Raw genomic sequence first — 16,768 nt, forward strand, 5'->3', positions numbered from 1 at the left:
AGGTTGGGATTATTCTGTACCAACTCTAGAAAGGAAACTGAGAATCAGCATTTAAGCGACTTCTGAGAAGATATACAGGTTACAAATAAACATTAAGAACAGAAATGCAACTTATATCCTCCAGTGACACACTCAAGTGTCCTTGATAGAGTCAGTGTGGCAAATTTCAAATCTATTTGAAAGGTTAGTGTAGATTGATATTTACGTGGCAGTGATCAGGTTTTTTCTCATAACCTCCTGCTGCGTCATGACTGACCTTAGCTCAGGCTATTTAAAGCCAAGACATGCAGTCACCTTTCCCCTGTGGCTAGATGAGCAGTTCATCCTGTGCCTCCTTCCTTTGTACTGAATTAAATTTAGTTGTTTTATACTTAAGAGTCCCTTAAATCATTCTCTGTTCTTTTACACTACTATGCAAAAATAGTACGACTTATTTCCTGTTGATTTCTCAAGTGCATGGTCTCTCCTGGCCATCTCTTTCAAACCCAGTTCAGCAATGCAGATCTCAAGTGCCAGTACATCATGGTGTGGCTTTCGTATTTCACTATGGAACAGTGTAATAGCGACTCGTTTTGATTTATGTTCATAGAAATCAAAATTGGACCTCTGTTGGTTTCATAATTCAGAGGAAATAATTTTCAAATAAAGAAACAGGATGATCCGTGTTTAAAGCTAACATCAGGTTTAGCCAAGAACAGTATGAGCCATAGCTCCTGTTCAGTGGGAACCCTCTTAACCAACCTCTATTTAATTTTGGGGGTGATTCCCAAGTCATTTATAGGCAATGACTCTTGCATCATTTTCAAAATTCTTTCATGATCTTCCAATAACATCACTTTTGTCAGGATTTGTTCTCCAGTTCATGCATTTTCTGTTCCAGTTTTTCTCTTCAACGTTTCTTAGTCAACTGACCACATCAGTCCTGCGATGATTAATAGCTTAACTCATCAATCAGTTTCTCTCTGGAACATCTTTCAGAGTCAAATCCCAACTACCTCCACAAGATTCAGCAGGTATAACCTGTGGCATAAATAAATAAAACATTCATTTTCCATGGTACAATTCTGTATGCAATTTAGAGTCTTCATTCTCAGAGAATGGTTTCTGAACCTAGTTGTTCCTCTTGTCACATATCCCATGCAGTGGTCTGCTTCTGGATCACTCAAAACTGGTCTTCCTCAGAGTTTGGCATTTGAAGGACATGAGGCAGAGCTCAGGATGTAGGATATTGGTAGAGATCCTGAGATTCTCCTCAGCTCATCTTAAAACAACTGCACCACAGAACTCAATTTAAGAAACCAGGCTCTTTTATACGTTTTCCTTAGTAATCAACTTGTGGGGTGGGACGACATTGCCTTATTGAATGGTATCCTCTTATAATGTGAGAAACTGTAAAACTTCAGGAGCAGGGCCAGGGTACAGGGGTGAGTGGAAGATACTGGGTCAAATGGAAGGTTTCTTTCTTTCTATGAATGTCTTAAAATTTATTTTTTATTTTATTACATCATTGTTCTCCCCTCAGGCATAGTCCCTTGTGCTCTACCTGCCCCTCTTCAAATTCCCCTGCCTCTCCATCCCTTGCTATTTGCCTCGGGTGTGTGGTCAGCTTGCAAATTTTGTCCTTTTTTCGTGACGCTTTGGTTTTCCCATGCTCCACCTTTAAGGGAAACCTTTCCATATTTTTCTTTTTCCTTCTGACTTATTTCACTTAGCCTGATCCCTTCCAGCTCCATCCTTGTTGCTGCAAATAGCAAGAGTTTATCTTTTTTGATCACTGAGTAGTATTCCTGTGTGTGTGTGTGTGTGTGTGTGTGTGTGTCACATCTTGATCTTCTCATTGATTTTGGGACATTTAGGTTTCCATACCTTAGCCATTGCAAGTAGTGCTGCAGAAAACATGGATGCTTTCCTTTTGAATGAGTGTTTTTGTGTCCTCCAGGTAGATTCCTAGGAGTGGAATCTCTGGATCATAAAGTAGATCCATTTTTTAGTGTTTTGTCAAGTGGAAGATATTATAATGAAGAATGTTTGTAGGCAAAATTTGCGGAGTGGAGCTGCTGGCTGCTGAGAAAGGTAAAGCTCTTCTGCTGTTCAGTGGACATGCTTCTGAGGCCCAGTGGACCGGCGCCTGCACATGTTAGCAGTCATTTGGGACTCAGCCCGGATGCAGAAGTGAGGAAGGACTGAGTATCCCCATGAATCCTCACATCTCAGAGATGTGTGTCTTCTGTGCTGGATTGGAAGTGCCTTGAAAAAAAATGCTCTTTGTTTCTCTGCCTTGCTGTCTTCCCCTGTGCTCACGGTGAGCTCTCCATAAATAAGGAGTACAAGAGGGAGAGCAGGATACATGTTTCAGCAACACCACTTCTGACACAGCTCCTGGAGAGAAATGTGACTATTTTCTATTGAGAAACTCCACATTCCAGGGGAGACTGTGTTTCTGAATCAGGCAAATAAAGCAGACTACACCTCTTTCCTGGGGTCACAGGGAGAAATGATATGAGAGTAGGGCCTTCCATCTTGCTGCGTCTCTTCTTTCTTGGCTTCCTGATCTAAATGAGAAGATTTGAGATGGAGGTATTCACTGAGGAGGGCTCAGGTCACTGACAATTGCTGTGGTGAGTCAGCTCAGGCATCAGCTGACAGACGGGGAAAAAGCCACAGAACCCGCAGATGGCTCAGACCCTTTGGTGCAGTGTGACCTCAATACCTGAGCGTTTCTTGAGCACTTCAGAAATTCATTATTTTCTGGAGAGTCCACTTTTTAAAAATGAATGCCCCAAATATGTATTCCTTGAACTACTTTTGCTGTATTCTAACACTAAATAGTAGCCTTAGCATTAGTAGTAGTTATTATTTTATGGAGTCCTAATTATGTGCCAGCAACTCTTCCAAAAATTACACAGATATAAATTTCCATAGCATGCTGTAAGTAGTATGCTATTGTTATTTGCCAGTTATAGATGAGGAAACAGGACCAAGAGGCTAAGAAACCTGCTATGACAGAATACTGCCCTGTAACCTGAAATTATTACACAACAAAGACACTTTACAGATGTGAATGAGTGAAGGACTAACTCTGAGATGGGCAGGTTATCCTGGATTATCCAGGAGGAACCAGATCAGCTTTTCAGAACCAAACAAGGGTCCTGAAAAGAGAGTCAGAATCAGAGAAGGAGATTTTGAAGATGCCAGGATACTTGCTGGTCTTGTCCTTGAGGGAAGAAACCAGAAATCAGGGAATGCAGGCAGTCTTACCAGCTGGAAAACACAAGGAAAGGGATGATCTGTATATACATATTTCACAAGAAAAGCAACTTTGATTTTAGGACTTCTGAATTAAAAAACTGTAACATAATACATTTGTGTTACTTTATGCAGCCCAGTTTGTGGTCATTTGTTATAGGAACAGTAAGAAACTCCTACACTGGCCCAGGGTGGAGGGAAGACTTAAGCCCATCCAGATGACCATGACGATGAACTATTGTAGAACGAGACTACTGGTGCTTGTAAGGTAGTGACAGCGGCAGAACAATTTGCAGCTTGTTACTAGGAAATTATGTTCCATATCCTCCCTCCCGTGGTGAACCAGGATATGGTAGGGCCACATTATTAATATTGCTAGTAATCCAGTCATTAAAAATATAGTCCCAGCTGTTTATCTTTGCTTTCACTATCACTCATGCCATTCACAGCAACATGGATGGAGCTGGAAGGGATCATTCTCAGTGAAATAAGCCAGAAAGAAAAGAAAAATACCGGATGGTCTCACTCATAGCAGGAATTTAGAAAACCTGATTAAGGGACCAGGAAAAAGACTAATTATAATAAAGTAAAAATCAAAATCAACAAGCAACTATAGACCAGAGATATACTACAGGGGCTCGGACAGGAGGAAAGGAAGGATTAGGGTCAAAAGAAGGGGGCGGAACTGTATGGGGAATATAACCAAAATGAAAATGCATACATTGTAAAAATGAAAAAGGATGTAAGAATTATATAAAATAAAATATATTTATAAAAAAATATAACCTCAGTTATTTAGCACACTAGTTAACAAATCTAAGCTAGAGTAATTTTCCCTTTCTATCAGTAACGTGTCTCCTTTTCCACCTTTGGACTATAGATACTTTATTGTATCTATTTTGCTCTTTATTTTGTTTCCTTCTGATTTACAGTCTTTTCTGTAGTCAGTTTTCTAATACCTCTGCTCTTCTTACTTGCACAGTTGAATTGTGTGCCTATTATTTTCCCAAAAGTATCTGACAAAAGGTAGAAATAAATGTGATATGGTTGTCAATTTAAATCTTAATATTACTTTGGAAACTTAATTAATTTCTAAACAGTTATTGAATTGGATTAATTTCATTAATGGTCTCATATCAGTCTCTTTTTTAGGTTTGTTTCATTACAAAGAAATACTATTATGAGCCATCAGAACTTTTTCTTTTGTGTTTGCATTTGGCAGTACTCTTTTTTTTAGAGTCCAGAAATCTGAAAATCTTTGTGAAATTAATTCACCCTGAATATTACCCTTTTTGGCTAAAACATAAAATGTTGCTAAGTTGACCCTATCAGTGATGTGAAACCCACGTTCTTTTAAGTTCTAAAAGTAAGGTTTTCAAAAATGTAAAAAAACTGGTGTTATTCAAATATAGAATAAGTATGTATTATAGATGTAATTTAATTCACTGATGAAGGAACCAGGAACGGTGGTAAAAAACTACTTCAAAGAAATGTCAAGAGACTATGTGGGACAACCCAGCAGAGAATGTTGGGTTAATATTAGCAGATTAAGTGCACACTTGGTGACATCATGTCCAACCAGGAGACAAAACCATAACCTTCAGGAATATCTTTTCTACCAGACAGAAGTCCTCTGCATCTCTGTGGGGAGCAAACTTACAAATTCACATGGAGCCTAGGAGAGTCTGGCTCTAATCTGTAATAAATAGTAAAGCAGACATTTGTAAACTCACCTGTGAGCGAATGAATCTTTGCAAAAGTCTGTTAGAAAATGCTGCACTCTGACATTGGAAGGATGTGAAGTTATTCCTTTGATTTATTTCTAGTTTTTCCAATTTTTCTTAAAAGTAGTAAGATCACTTTCAAGAGAGACTATATAACTATGTCTGCAGCAGCACCCTTGGAGAGCTAGCTGCTGAGGAGACACTGAATTCAAATGTGCTCTCTCACACACAAGATTAGTTTTTTCAGAGTAGCTCCAGATTTTTATATTATTAACTTTATGTCATAACAGTGTTTTGTGATTATTATTTAAAATTGTCTGCTGTTAATAGATCAGATGTGCTGTATACAAGGCTTTTAATAACAGTGAGAGCTACCATACTTAATACTGTTAGAAATCATCCTGATTTTTTTTATGAGAACTCTTATAGCTAGATTGTGTATATGTAATTTGCAGTTTTCCTGTATAGATGCTGTGTACATTCTGAATTATATGAAGCTTATTCTGAATTCTGAATTATATGAGGCTTATTTCCCCTGAAGGTTATTGTTCACACACACACGAAGACTGTGATGTGATGGGGCCAATTTGTTGATGCCCCCACTTCACCACTTGTCCCTTTCAGGTCTGCTTTTCTTTTCTTTTCTTTTTTTAAAGATTTATTTATTTGGGTCTCCCTGGTGGCGCAGCAGTTGAGCGCTGGGTTGCGAGGCTGCCCGCAGCCTCTCCAGCGCCGGTTCAATCCCTGGCTGCCAGGTGAGGGTCCCACATGGTGTGCAGACCGCTGCTCCCCTCAGCGGTGTCCTCCATCTGTCTGCCTGTTCTGTTCCCCAGTGTGGGTCTGGTGAATTCTCTCACCCTCCCACGCTTCTGACTGTACCTTGTGCTTGCATAGATAAATAAATCTTAAAAAAAAGAAAAAGAAAGATTTATTTATTTATGCATACAAGAGGTGTATGCATACAAGAGGTGTGGCAGGTGAGAGGATTCACCAGAGACAGAGTGGGGAGCAAAACAGGTGGATTCACTGAAATACACTGCTGAGAGGAGCAGCAGGCATGACAGGAGAGGTCTGCTGTGCCATGTGGGTAGCTCCCTGGCTGGCTGGGGATCAAACTCATGCTGCAGAGGCTGCGGACAGCTTCATAGTGCTGTGCCTAACCCCTTGTGCCATCAGGGAGGCCCTCAGGTCTGCTTTTCAAGGTAAACCCCCTCACTCCTGCTTCCTCCTTCTGAGATCTAAGTTACTGGTCACCACTACAGTTTCTCACAACCTTTGGAGCGCTCCTTCATGCAAGGGAAGAGAGAATGTGTTGGGACAGAGCCTGGGCCCCTTGGAATTAAGAGTTCTGAGAGTAATTCTAGTTTATGGGAACAAGTATGGTCTCAAGGACCTGAGAGTAGGAAGACTACTGATTGCCATCTGCTTTAACTGCAAATTTGTAGGCCTGAAAACTGAGTTTTCCCAATTACCTTAACTCAAGTGCTGGGGTCTGGTGTTAACCTTGAGTGAGCAGAATGCCTGTGACAGTTTGTAATGGTTTCCTGAAGGTAATTATTCATTTGCTAATTCTTGCTAACACATTCATCTTCATTGAAAGTGAACTCCATGAGGGTGGGGCCGCATTTGTATCCATCATCCTTCATCTCTTAGTATCCAGCATCCTAAATAAATATTTATTTAGCTTCAAACATAAATATTTCTTTAGCTAAATATTTACCAAGTGAATGTGACAAATTATGTAGTGGTATACCTGAGAATTAAGAAGATAACATAAGAGAGAAAATGGCAAGTGGCTTCACTTTAAGAAATGAAGCAGTGAGCCATTGCTTGAGGTATATCAGTTGTCTGCTGTTTTTCACTACTCCATTTTACCAGTGGAAATATTCCAGACACAAAAGCTTTAGATGCTATCAAAGGCTAATATGACCATTTAAATGTCATGCTAACAATAGTGAAGAAGAAGAAGAAGAAGAAGAAAAAAGAAATAGTAGGCTAAAGTAACACAGACTAAACCTTTACTGGAAAAAAGTCCTCTTGGTAGCTAATTCCAAAAATAGACTTTATCTAAAATAAAATCATTATTATGATGGTTGCCTTTAAGCGATACATTAACTCAGAGATAACTGCATTGCTCCAAATGTGTCAGCAGTTAAAGTCTGTCTTATTGGAACTTGTCTTAATTTATAGTAATCTAATAATCATAGAACACATTATTTGTATTTGACACAGAGTTATGTTTTTACCATGCACATCCATTCAGCTATATAACAAGGAATAATTGTTCGGTTAACATTATTCTTTCTACAGAATGCAATGTTTATTCATGTGCACTTGGAAGGATGAATTCTTTATAAGCACATTAACAAGATGTGGGGGGAGAAAACCAAACCTTTGAATTTTCAAAAGATAGCTGTATCGAGTAGTTGAAAAAAATTGGGAGGAGAGGTTGATGCATATGAATGGTTCACGTTAAAAATGATGGATAATCTGAATGAAAAGCATATTGGGCATACAAGTAGCTGTAACAATTTTGTCAAATGGAAGAAGATGAGTAAATCCTAATGTCATGTTGTTAACTGGGAGAAGTTGGCTAACCAGTCGCAAAGCAGCTGCATATTTTGGGGCGGGGGGCTTACCTAGCCTCTTCATTTCGCTTACTACATAAATATACTCTGAAGGGCAATGGCCTTTTTTTTAAAAATAAAAGATCTTGTACTTGTCAGATGTGGAAAACACTGGTGGGCTTTTGGAGTGGTATCAGTTCTTTTGTTGTGTCTGCTGTTCGGGGTGCAACTGATCTTGACAGATGCACCGTTACGTTATTGGTGTAACATGACATCTTTTTTCAGATGAACTGAATTAAAGTGATCTTGACAATGAGTAGATAAGACACTGTCAGAAAGCTGAAAAAACATGTCAGTGTCATAGTCATGACACAAATGCAGCAGCACAGCCACACAGTGTCATTAAGTGAGTGTCTCTCGAACAGCGCCCTGGAGAAGACAGGAAGTGGCTCTGCTCTTAAATACCAGCACTTAGTCACAAAAAAATAATAAATAAAACAAAGCACAAAGTTCATCTTAATACTCATTTGAAGTGACTTTGATGAGTCTCTGAGGTGCATATGTTTATATGTGGATCTCTACACACAGTGCATGTGAAAGAATTTTGAGGCCTCAAAACCACCTTCCTAGGAGCTAGAAAACCATTCAGCTTCAGCCTTTTGAGAATACCGTTAAAAGTATGGGTCATGAAATATGCAAAGTGGTTTTATGGATAGTGATTGTAACCTTTTTTCTGATTTGCTTTTTTCATGGAATGAGGGGAAGCAGTCTTTAATAATACGTGAAAAAGAGGAATACATTTAAATATGTATTTCTGAATCATGAATTTTGTAAATAGGTGAGTAAAGGCTGAACTGGAATCCATCCCAGGTATGAAGAGGGAAGCAGACATTTGGTGGCTCTCTTTTCTCTTATGATGATGGAAGCAACTCAGAGCTGAATTATACATGTATGTGTGTGTGTATAGTGTGCTCTCTCTGTTTAAGCCATGCCCTGTCTACATTTAAAACACCTTTATGAAAAATATATTTATCCTTAGAATGACTTTTAATATCTTCATCTCTAGGATCAGAGGTGGTTGATCTCGATGGAAAAAGTTCCCTTCTCTACAGATTTGATCAAAAATCCCTGAGCCCAGTAAAGGATATTATTTCTTTGAAATTTAAAACCATGCAGAGTGAGGGGATCCTCCTTCATCGGGAAGGACGAAAAGGAGGTCACATCACCCTGGAACTAAGAAGGGGAAAACTCTTTTTACTTATTAATTCAGGTAAAACTATGATGTCTTTACAGTTTCTCTTATAACATCGAAAGGGCCTTATTTCCAAATCCAGAGGCATTTCTATTAACATATAAAATATCACACTTTCATGTAAAAACAGTTCATATTTTGCAATTTGTTTAAGACTCACTGATGTTTTCTGCACAGGGCAGATAGAATCACATAGCTATTTTCAAACATCATGAAGAGAGGGATGGGTCATTGAAAAATATGCAGGTAGTAAAACCGAGGTTGTAGCAAAGATAAAATTTACATTGAAAATGAGCATGTGATGGATAATACTGATAAAGAGAATTAACAGTGGGAGAAATTACAACAAGGTTGAGAGGATATTATATTCAAACTTCAGGTGAATCCACCACGCTGGTGGTGTAGAGGGAATGCATGCAAGGAGATTGCAATTATTATGAGTGATACTGGTCCACGAAAGAGAATCTTTCAGACTGATGCTGTTATTATTTTTTTCCCCACTTCTCAGGCGAGACAAAACTGCCCGCCACGCACACCTTGATCAACCTCACCCTGGGCAGCTTGCTAGATGACCAGCACTGGCACTCGGTACTTATCCAGCGCCTGGGCCAGCAAGTCAACTTCACAGTGGATGAGCTCCGGCACCGCTTCCATGCCCAGGGAGAACTCAGCTACCTGGATCTGGACCATGAGGTGTGATGGTTATTTTTCAATGCATACGGATTTTATGATGTGTCTGTGGTGGAGCCACACAAAACAAAATACACCGTAAAAAATCCTTTCAGTGTTTCCCAGAGTGAACTAACTCACAGTAGCAGATGTGGGCATAGGGCGATGCTCCATCATTCTTGCAATATGTGAATTTATTATTAGGGAGAGAGCGAGCATCTTCTGTATCTGAGCTGTGTAGTTACAGGGTGTCACATACAGGAAATCTCCACGAGGAGAACTCATTACCACAAGTAAATTTAGAATGCTCTGGATGATTTTTTGTGCCATAGGGCACCCCTGAGCCAAGATTTATGGAGAGTATGTGGCAACGAAGATTAATTCATTACCACTTGATTCAAGTGCACATAGCAATGTGTACCAGAAATGTATGCAAAATAAAATGTCATTATAATTGGTTTTATTATTAAACAGAGGTTTACCACGCATATAAAGATGTATTTATAACCCCCAACCAATATATATCAAATCCAAGGATGATTAATAATTAGAATGATCAAGCTCTAGTGAAAGTAAAAATCAAATGCATGTAATTTTTAAAGGTTTTGTATTGAGCTAATATGGGTTTATCCTATTATATAGACTTCAAATGTGCATCATTGCAAATCAACATCTGTGTCTACCACATCACATTCCCCACTACAAGTCTAACTCTGTTCACCATGTGATTTTTTAAAAATTTGCATCTTTTATTATTTTTTAATCTCTATTTGGAATTAAAATATGGAAGTGCAGGATAATGAAAAACAGACTTCTCCATGATGATTGCAGCTATAGTAACTGATCATAATTAAGCAGATCAGAAAATCACTAAACAATATTATTGATGCCATTTTTCTTTCTAAGATCAGCTTTGGAGGGATTCCAGCACCTGGAAAATCAGTGTCATTCCCCCATAAACATTTTCATGGATGTTTAGAAAACCTCTATTATAATGGAGTGGACATTATTGACTTGGCCAAGCGGCAAAAACCACAGGTCATCATGATGGTAAGAGACCTTCACATCTCGAGTAAAATTACAACTTTTCCCCTCCATAAAGTTGCTCCCTTTTGGATTCCATTTGATACGACGTTTTAGGGTTTACTCTTATTCTTTTAAAAATGTTCTGTTTGGCAATATACATATAAGGGATTAATTCTATCTAAAGGAATTATAATTCACAGGGCGTGATTATTTTTATATGAACACCAACAGGTGGTTTTTCTTTTTACAGCTGATAATTTAATTTTGCTGTGCTATTATTACTCCCAGGAGACAAATTTCTTTTGCGCTGTAATTTCCTTAACAAGATATTCTCTGACAAACTCTCTAAATAAGCATACTGTGTTTCAGGAATCAGATAATATCCATGAGTATTAGCGAGGCACTAGAAAAACTTGTATTTTGCCATGGTCATTCATAATGAATAGAAGAAACTAATAGGCTGTTGGCACATTACATCTGCCACCCTGTCCCCATAGCAGTGTTGGTCACGCTACATTCTCTTCTCATTCTGGGGAAATGTCCAGGCCAGGGTTCAGGCAGGGAAGCAGCACCACGCTGGATTTTATGTATAAGGAATCTGTTTTGGGACTTGGATCTTAATGATGAGAGGAACTGGGAAGTGAATGCTAGTGGTCAGGAAGATGGAGCTCATTAAAGGAGAGCCATGGAGGCTGGAGCAGAGCAGCAGCTCTGTGACCATCCTTCTCTGTGAGCACACAGACATGGAGATGCATGGGGAGACACACACACACACACACACGTGCACATTGACACATACACATGGACACCACTTTGGAGGAAAAAGGCCCACGTTCCATTTCTGATTCAAACACTCAAATATCACACATGTTTCCTTTCTGGCTAACTTTTAACCACCATCAGATAAGAAAGGGGATCCTGGAATCAGGGTTTTCAGCTTAATTTGGTGATTGAAAAACAGGACCCAAATATCACTTAGAATCCATCTCTTTAATTGTTCAAAAGGAAAAATACATAAGTTGAAGTTCATGTGGCATCTGTAAATCTCAAAGCACTACATGAGTTTATCATTTACACAGTATTTTACTCCTGAATCTCAGTATAAGTTGTTAGTATTTATATGATTATACCATCCAGCAAGATCTTCAGTTTTTTTTTTTTTGATGAAAGGGGAAATATCAAGAGAAAAATATAAATATTATAATAGACAGATATGTGTGTTGGCAAAACAAGTTTCCAGACACTGCACATAAACTGACACCCACTCTTCACTACAAGATGTGTCCTTCCAGGGCGGCAGGCAGCGGTCCAAATAAGCACAAGACCGAACTGCAGCTGGCAGAATGTTTCCATTTTTATGAGGCTTGGTAATCTTATAATTGCATTTACATTATGAGTTAGTGTAGTTTAATCTTCAGCTTTTGTTATTTCATTCACTGGGATGAGATATTTGTCTACAGTGCAAACTCCTTCACTTTTTTTTTTTAATTCTTTTTTTTTTTTTATAGAGGCATGTTTTATTTATTTATTTGTTTGTTTGTTTGTTTATTTATACATGCACTGGGTACAGTCAGAAGCGCGGGAGGGTGAGAGAATTCACCAGAGCCAGAGCGGGGAGCAGAGCAGGCAGAAGGACCGAAGTACACTGCTGAGGGGAGCAGCGGGCGACAGGAGAGGTCTGCGCGCCATGTGGGACCCTCCTCCCGTGGCCGGGGAGCAGCCGGGGATCGAACCGGCGCCGCAGAGGCCGCGGGCAGCTTCGCAACCCAGCGCTCAACCGCTGCGCCACCGGGGAGGCCCAAACTCCTTCACTTTTAACAGAATTGCAATATAACCAAATGTCTTTGTCTAACCAAGACTAAAATGGTTTAATCCCAAGGTGTACACTGTGTAATAAAGTTGACTTCATTGACTTTTCCATGGAAATATTTATTAAAACACAGAGATACTGTAGCCTGTGTTTAAAACCCTCCTCTGCAGAACCAAAGCTACATTGTCAGTAGCCACAAAACCTGAAAGCAGAGGGCCTGCACATTAACAGAGAGACAGCTGAGTAAAAAGGGGAAAATTCACATAGTCGATGATTATTGCAACCAATAAAAGACAGTAATTAGACTTATGCCGTGTCCCACAAAGGGGTTTCCATAAGAAATTTTTAAGTGATTAAAGTCATGATGCAGTAAATGGCATTGGGAACAGAGAAACATATAGAAAAATATGGGAGGAAAACTAGTAGCTCATTAGTATTAGTTATGTGAGGGAGTTATAGAAAAAGAGTTGGTTTAAATCAATTTTTATTCAATTATATTGAGTAAGATGCTTTGTACAATTTGAGAGATGGGGAGAAAAGAATTTCACCTAGAAAGCTAAGCAAAGATTTGATTCACTGTATTATCACTGGATTTGAAGAGACTTTTAAGATCATGGCCAGGATTTGGGTTTTCATGTTCATAGCAGTTTCTGTTTTCAATCCAGAATAATTAGAGATTGATAACCAGCTCTGGTGAATATTTCAAAGTCTGTTACTGATGTGATGGGTCATCCTTGTAACTTTTTCTCTGGCTTTATTCTCAGGGCAATATGTCATTCTCTTGTTCACAACCACAGTCTGTGCCTGTGACTTTTCTCAGCCCCAGGAGTTACTTAGCACTGCCTGGTACCTCTGGGGACGACGAGATTTCTGCCACTTTCCAGTTTCGAACCTGGAATAAGGCAGGACTTCTGCTATTCAGTGAACTTCAGCTGGCTTCAGGGGGTCTCCTCCTCTTTCTTAGTGATGGGAAACTCAAGCTGCATCTCTACCAACCAGGAAAATTATCCAGTAACATCACAGCAGGTAATAAGTGTGTCCCTGCAGGCAGAGCATATGTATTTGAAAGATTTCATTATCTCTCTGTCCCTTCTCCTTAAATGTCTGTGCATAACCAAAAAATTAATATTTGTTTAATAAATGAAGACCTGCAATTAATGAGCTTATCAGTAATTGTCTGAGAGGAACTTGATTCTAATTTCATTTGAAATGTGGCTCCAACACCAGCAGCTCTTACTAACCAAAATGATAGTTTCGAAGCAAATAGAAATTTCCTTCCATGACCCTTTCACCCCCTGCAGATAAATCAGCATATTGTGAGGAAATCTGTTTTGGGAAGAATGTGAAAAACTTAGAAATGGACCCAAAAGTATACTGGGCATCTTCAGTGGAGAACTGGACTTTGTAATATAGCTGCTGTTCTTACGGGCTCTTTGAAGGGTGGAATCTATATTGCCATATTTATATGGCCAGAAAACCTAAATATTCAGTCACACTGACTTCCCTTGCTGGTGATTCTGTACAAGAGTTGGATCTATTTTGGGAGAATGGTAAGATTTGTGAAGTTCCCCATTTGGATCCCAAACAGTTCTCTCTTCTCCCAGGCAATACGGTATCATTTTCATGATTTGAAGTAATATAATTAAGGAGACTGTATGAGTGTCTGGAAAATTAATGTCTAATTTAGGTCAGTGCTTTGGGTGAGGGATATTTTTGTCTCTTCATTAAAATTATATAGTTCTTGACAACGGATCTCCATCACATTCTCTTATATATGGAATAACACCCAAGCCAAGTAACCAGAGGTCACATTGTACAAATCGCTACATCAATTTAATAAATGATGTTTCAAAACAACTTAAAGGTGCCATTGGACTACTCCTCTATATTCACTGTGACCAAAATTAATAGACTATGACTGGGAAAGGAAGAAAATTCAATATAGCCAGGAACTAAATATAAGAAAAAACAAGTGTGCAAATGGATTCTCAAACACCTAGTCATTATAGAGCCTTCTTATTGTTCATATACCACTGCGGCTTCATGTGGGACCTGAAAGCTCAATATTAATTATAATTTTTTAAAAGGTACTATACACTTTTTAAAATATGATGTAATTGTATGGGGAATATAAAAATAAAATTTAAATAAAAAATAAAATATGATGTTTAAAAATGTTGCACATTTGCAGACCTGATGCAAGGAAATAAATTAATCAACGTCATATTAATAATAAATAGACTTCCTAAAATGAGGGCCTAAAATTGTGAGCTTACCATTAATGTGTAGTGTTTTGTGATACATCTGACAGCTTCAGATGTGGTTATATTCATAGCCCAATTTTCAGCCTCGTAAGGAAACTGCTTCAGTATAGTGTTCCTGTCCTGAGCCCCACCAAGCTCATTCATTTCGAAACAGATTTATAATAAATCATCGGGCACAAGTGTACATAGAATACCCAGAATGATTGAAAAATCTCTAAATTGATGTTTAAGTTACCATACAGTAGGATCCATTATGACATCATAATGTTATAGGACAGGGAGAGGGGCAGCCCAAACCCCGCAAACCTGCCTATTCTAAATGGGTTCTGCCATTCGCCGCATCAACACAAAACATATGAACTTTAATGGGAAGAAACTTTAATAAAACTAGGAAACAATACAGGTAAGGCAAAGAGTCTAGTTTTTAAATGAAGCACCCAAAGTTACCCGTCCCCTCGTGGGTAAAAGTCCATCCATATGGGAATGGCCCATAGCAAGGCCCCAAAGCCTGCGACAAGTCTAAAGCATCTTTCACTGGGGACCCACAGAAAAGGGTCAGAAACAACCAGACAAGCCCGGAAGGAAAAGAGCAAAATCAACATCAAGATAAAAGCTGCCATTGTCACCTCCCCATGGGTCTCACCCACATCTGTGTCACCCCGTCCACGACCAAAAGACAAGCACAGTTTCTTCACATGTCTCTAGGCTCCATGCGCCTCCTCCAGGTCTCCTGGCTCCATCCTGCTTCCTTCCTCAGTCTCTTCTGCAGCTTCTCCTCTTCCTGCTCAGCTCCACTCTCCCTTGGGTGGGGCAGGGAACCTCCCCCTTTCCTGGGGACCACCCTGTTACAATAAGACTTAGTGTGATTGTTGCCATTAGCTAATAATAAGGAGCCTGGAGTAAATATGGATGCCAGTACAGGAAAGTTCTCTCCCTTTCGGGACACAACAGGTCGTTGCTACAGCTACCCCACCCTCGTTTTTTCTAGTTTCTTTTAAACATTAATGTTTCTAGTTTCACTGAAGCAAATACACTTTGCATTTGAAGAAGACTACTTTTTAAATTTTATATTGAGGCAGCGTTACATGAAATCAGTATATAACTTTGAGTGGAACATCATCACACCTCAGCAACTACACGTTTTGTTCACCACTGAAAGTCCACATCTAGACTGCTTAAATGGTATTTGGGTAGGTGGTCAGCTTGTTCTCACATATGTAAAATGTTCATTAATTAAATCAATTATCAGAATGTATTACAATGCCACTTAAAAAAGAATCAACATGAATTCTGATGGCGTAGTGTTAATTATACTAAACATTTCCATGATATAAGGATGATTCCATTTTCCATAGCGCCTAAAGATATAAATTACTAGTCTTACATGTTTTAGAGCTCAAAATTTTTTACAACTTTTATAGTGAAATAGGAAATAAATTACATTGAGGAAGAACTGAATTGCACAAATGTTCAAATGGTCAGGCTATGATTTTAATGTTATGTGTAGTTTTGCAAATTGTCACTTGGACATATTTGAAAAGATGTCAGCCTATGTCATTTTTGAAATATGAAATTGAGTATAGTAGTCTAAGTCCTAAAATATATTAGCAGTCAGTAACAGAAAGTCCCTCATTACACCAATATTTCTATTCCTTATCGTCGTTAGAGGTATCAAAGCACGAACCGTTTAGTTGGCATCAAGAACCTAATAAAAGGTATAATTTCAGCTCCCTATTTACAAGGAATTCTTGATGGTCACATTTGAGATTTCAGTATTTCTGCTGCTGTTTTTGCCTGGGACTGAAAATCAGGCCCCTATGCAAGCTGCTGGCTGCCCTATGCAGGCCTGGGAGGTGCAGGCTGGTGGTGTATGAGATACCGCTGCATTTTTCATACGTGGCATTCATGATGCCTGTGGCCCTGGCTCTGGGATAGCTCTCTTGATTTGTCATGCCCAGCAGAAGGCTTTTCTTATCCCCCCCTGTCCCTTTCACAGTTGGAGTAGTCCTGCATTACAGATTATAAACCTCTCAGTCCCTCATACTCCCACTTTCCCCTAAGTGATTGGCACCAATGACCTCCATATTTTCATCTTGACAAGAGCTATCGGGTGGCCAGATCCTGAATCCTGGTTAGTGTATCTAGTTAGTGAATATTGGAATTCCTGGCACTGGTTCAGGGCACCGACAGATGCTCGGAAACAAGCAAAA

At 39.1% G+C, this 16,768-nt stretch overlaps 1 protein-coding gene across 6 annotated transcripts in view; it reads left to right on the forward strand.

The window, feature by feature from the left end:
* CNTNAP4 (contactin associated protein family member 4) overlaps window positions 1-16,768 on the forward strand; it is a gene marked incomplete at both ends in the record, with an annotated part of 238,429 nt that overhangs the window by 132,847 nt on the left and 88,814 nt on the right. For 4 of the 6 annotated variants that reach the window (XM_084257953.1, XM_084257957.1, XM_084257956.1 and 1 more), the window contains 4 exons: window positions 8,604-8,807; window positions 9,298-9,482; window positions 10,365-10,508; window positions 13,059-13,320. In XM_084257953.1, the coding sequence (XP_084114079.1) occupies window positions 8,604-8,807; window positions 9,298-9,482; window positions 10,365-10,508; window positions 13,059-13,320 (795 nt within the window). Of the gene's footprint in view, window positions 1-8,603; window positions 8,808-9,297; window positions 9,483-10,364; window positions 10,509-13,058; window positions 13,330-16,768 lie in introns of all 6 variants that reach the window. The other 2 variants (XM_084257952.1, XM_084257955.1) reach the window with 2 other exon arrangements.

Source organism: Talpa europaea (assembly GCF_964194135.1).
Source record: "Talpa europaea genome assembly, chromosome: 16".
Taxonomy (NCBI): Eukaryota; Metazoa; Chordata; class Mammalia; order Eulipotyphla; family Talpidae; genus Talpa; species Talpa europaea.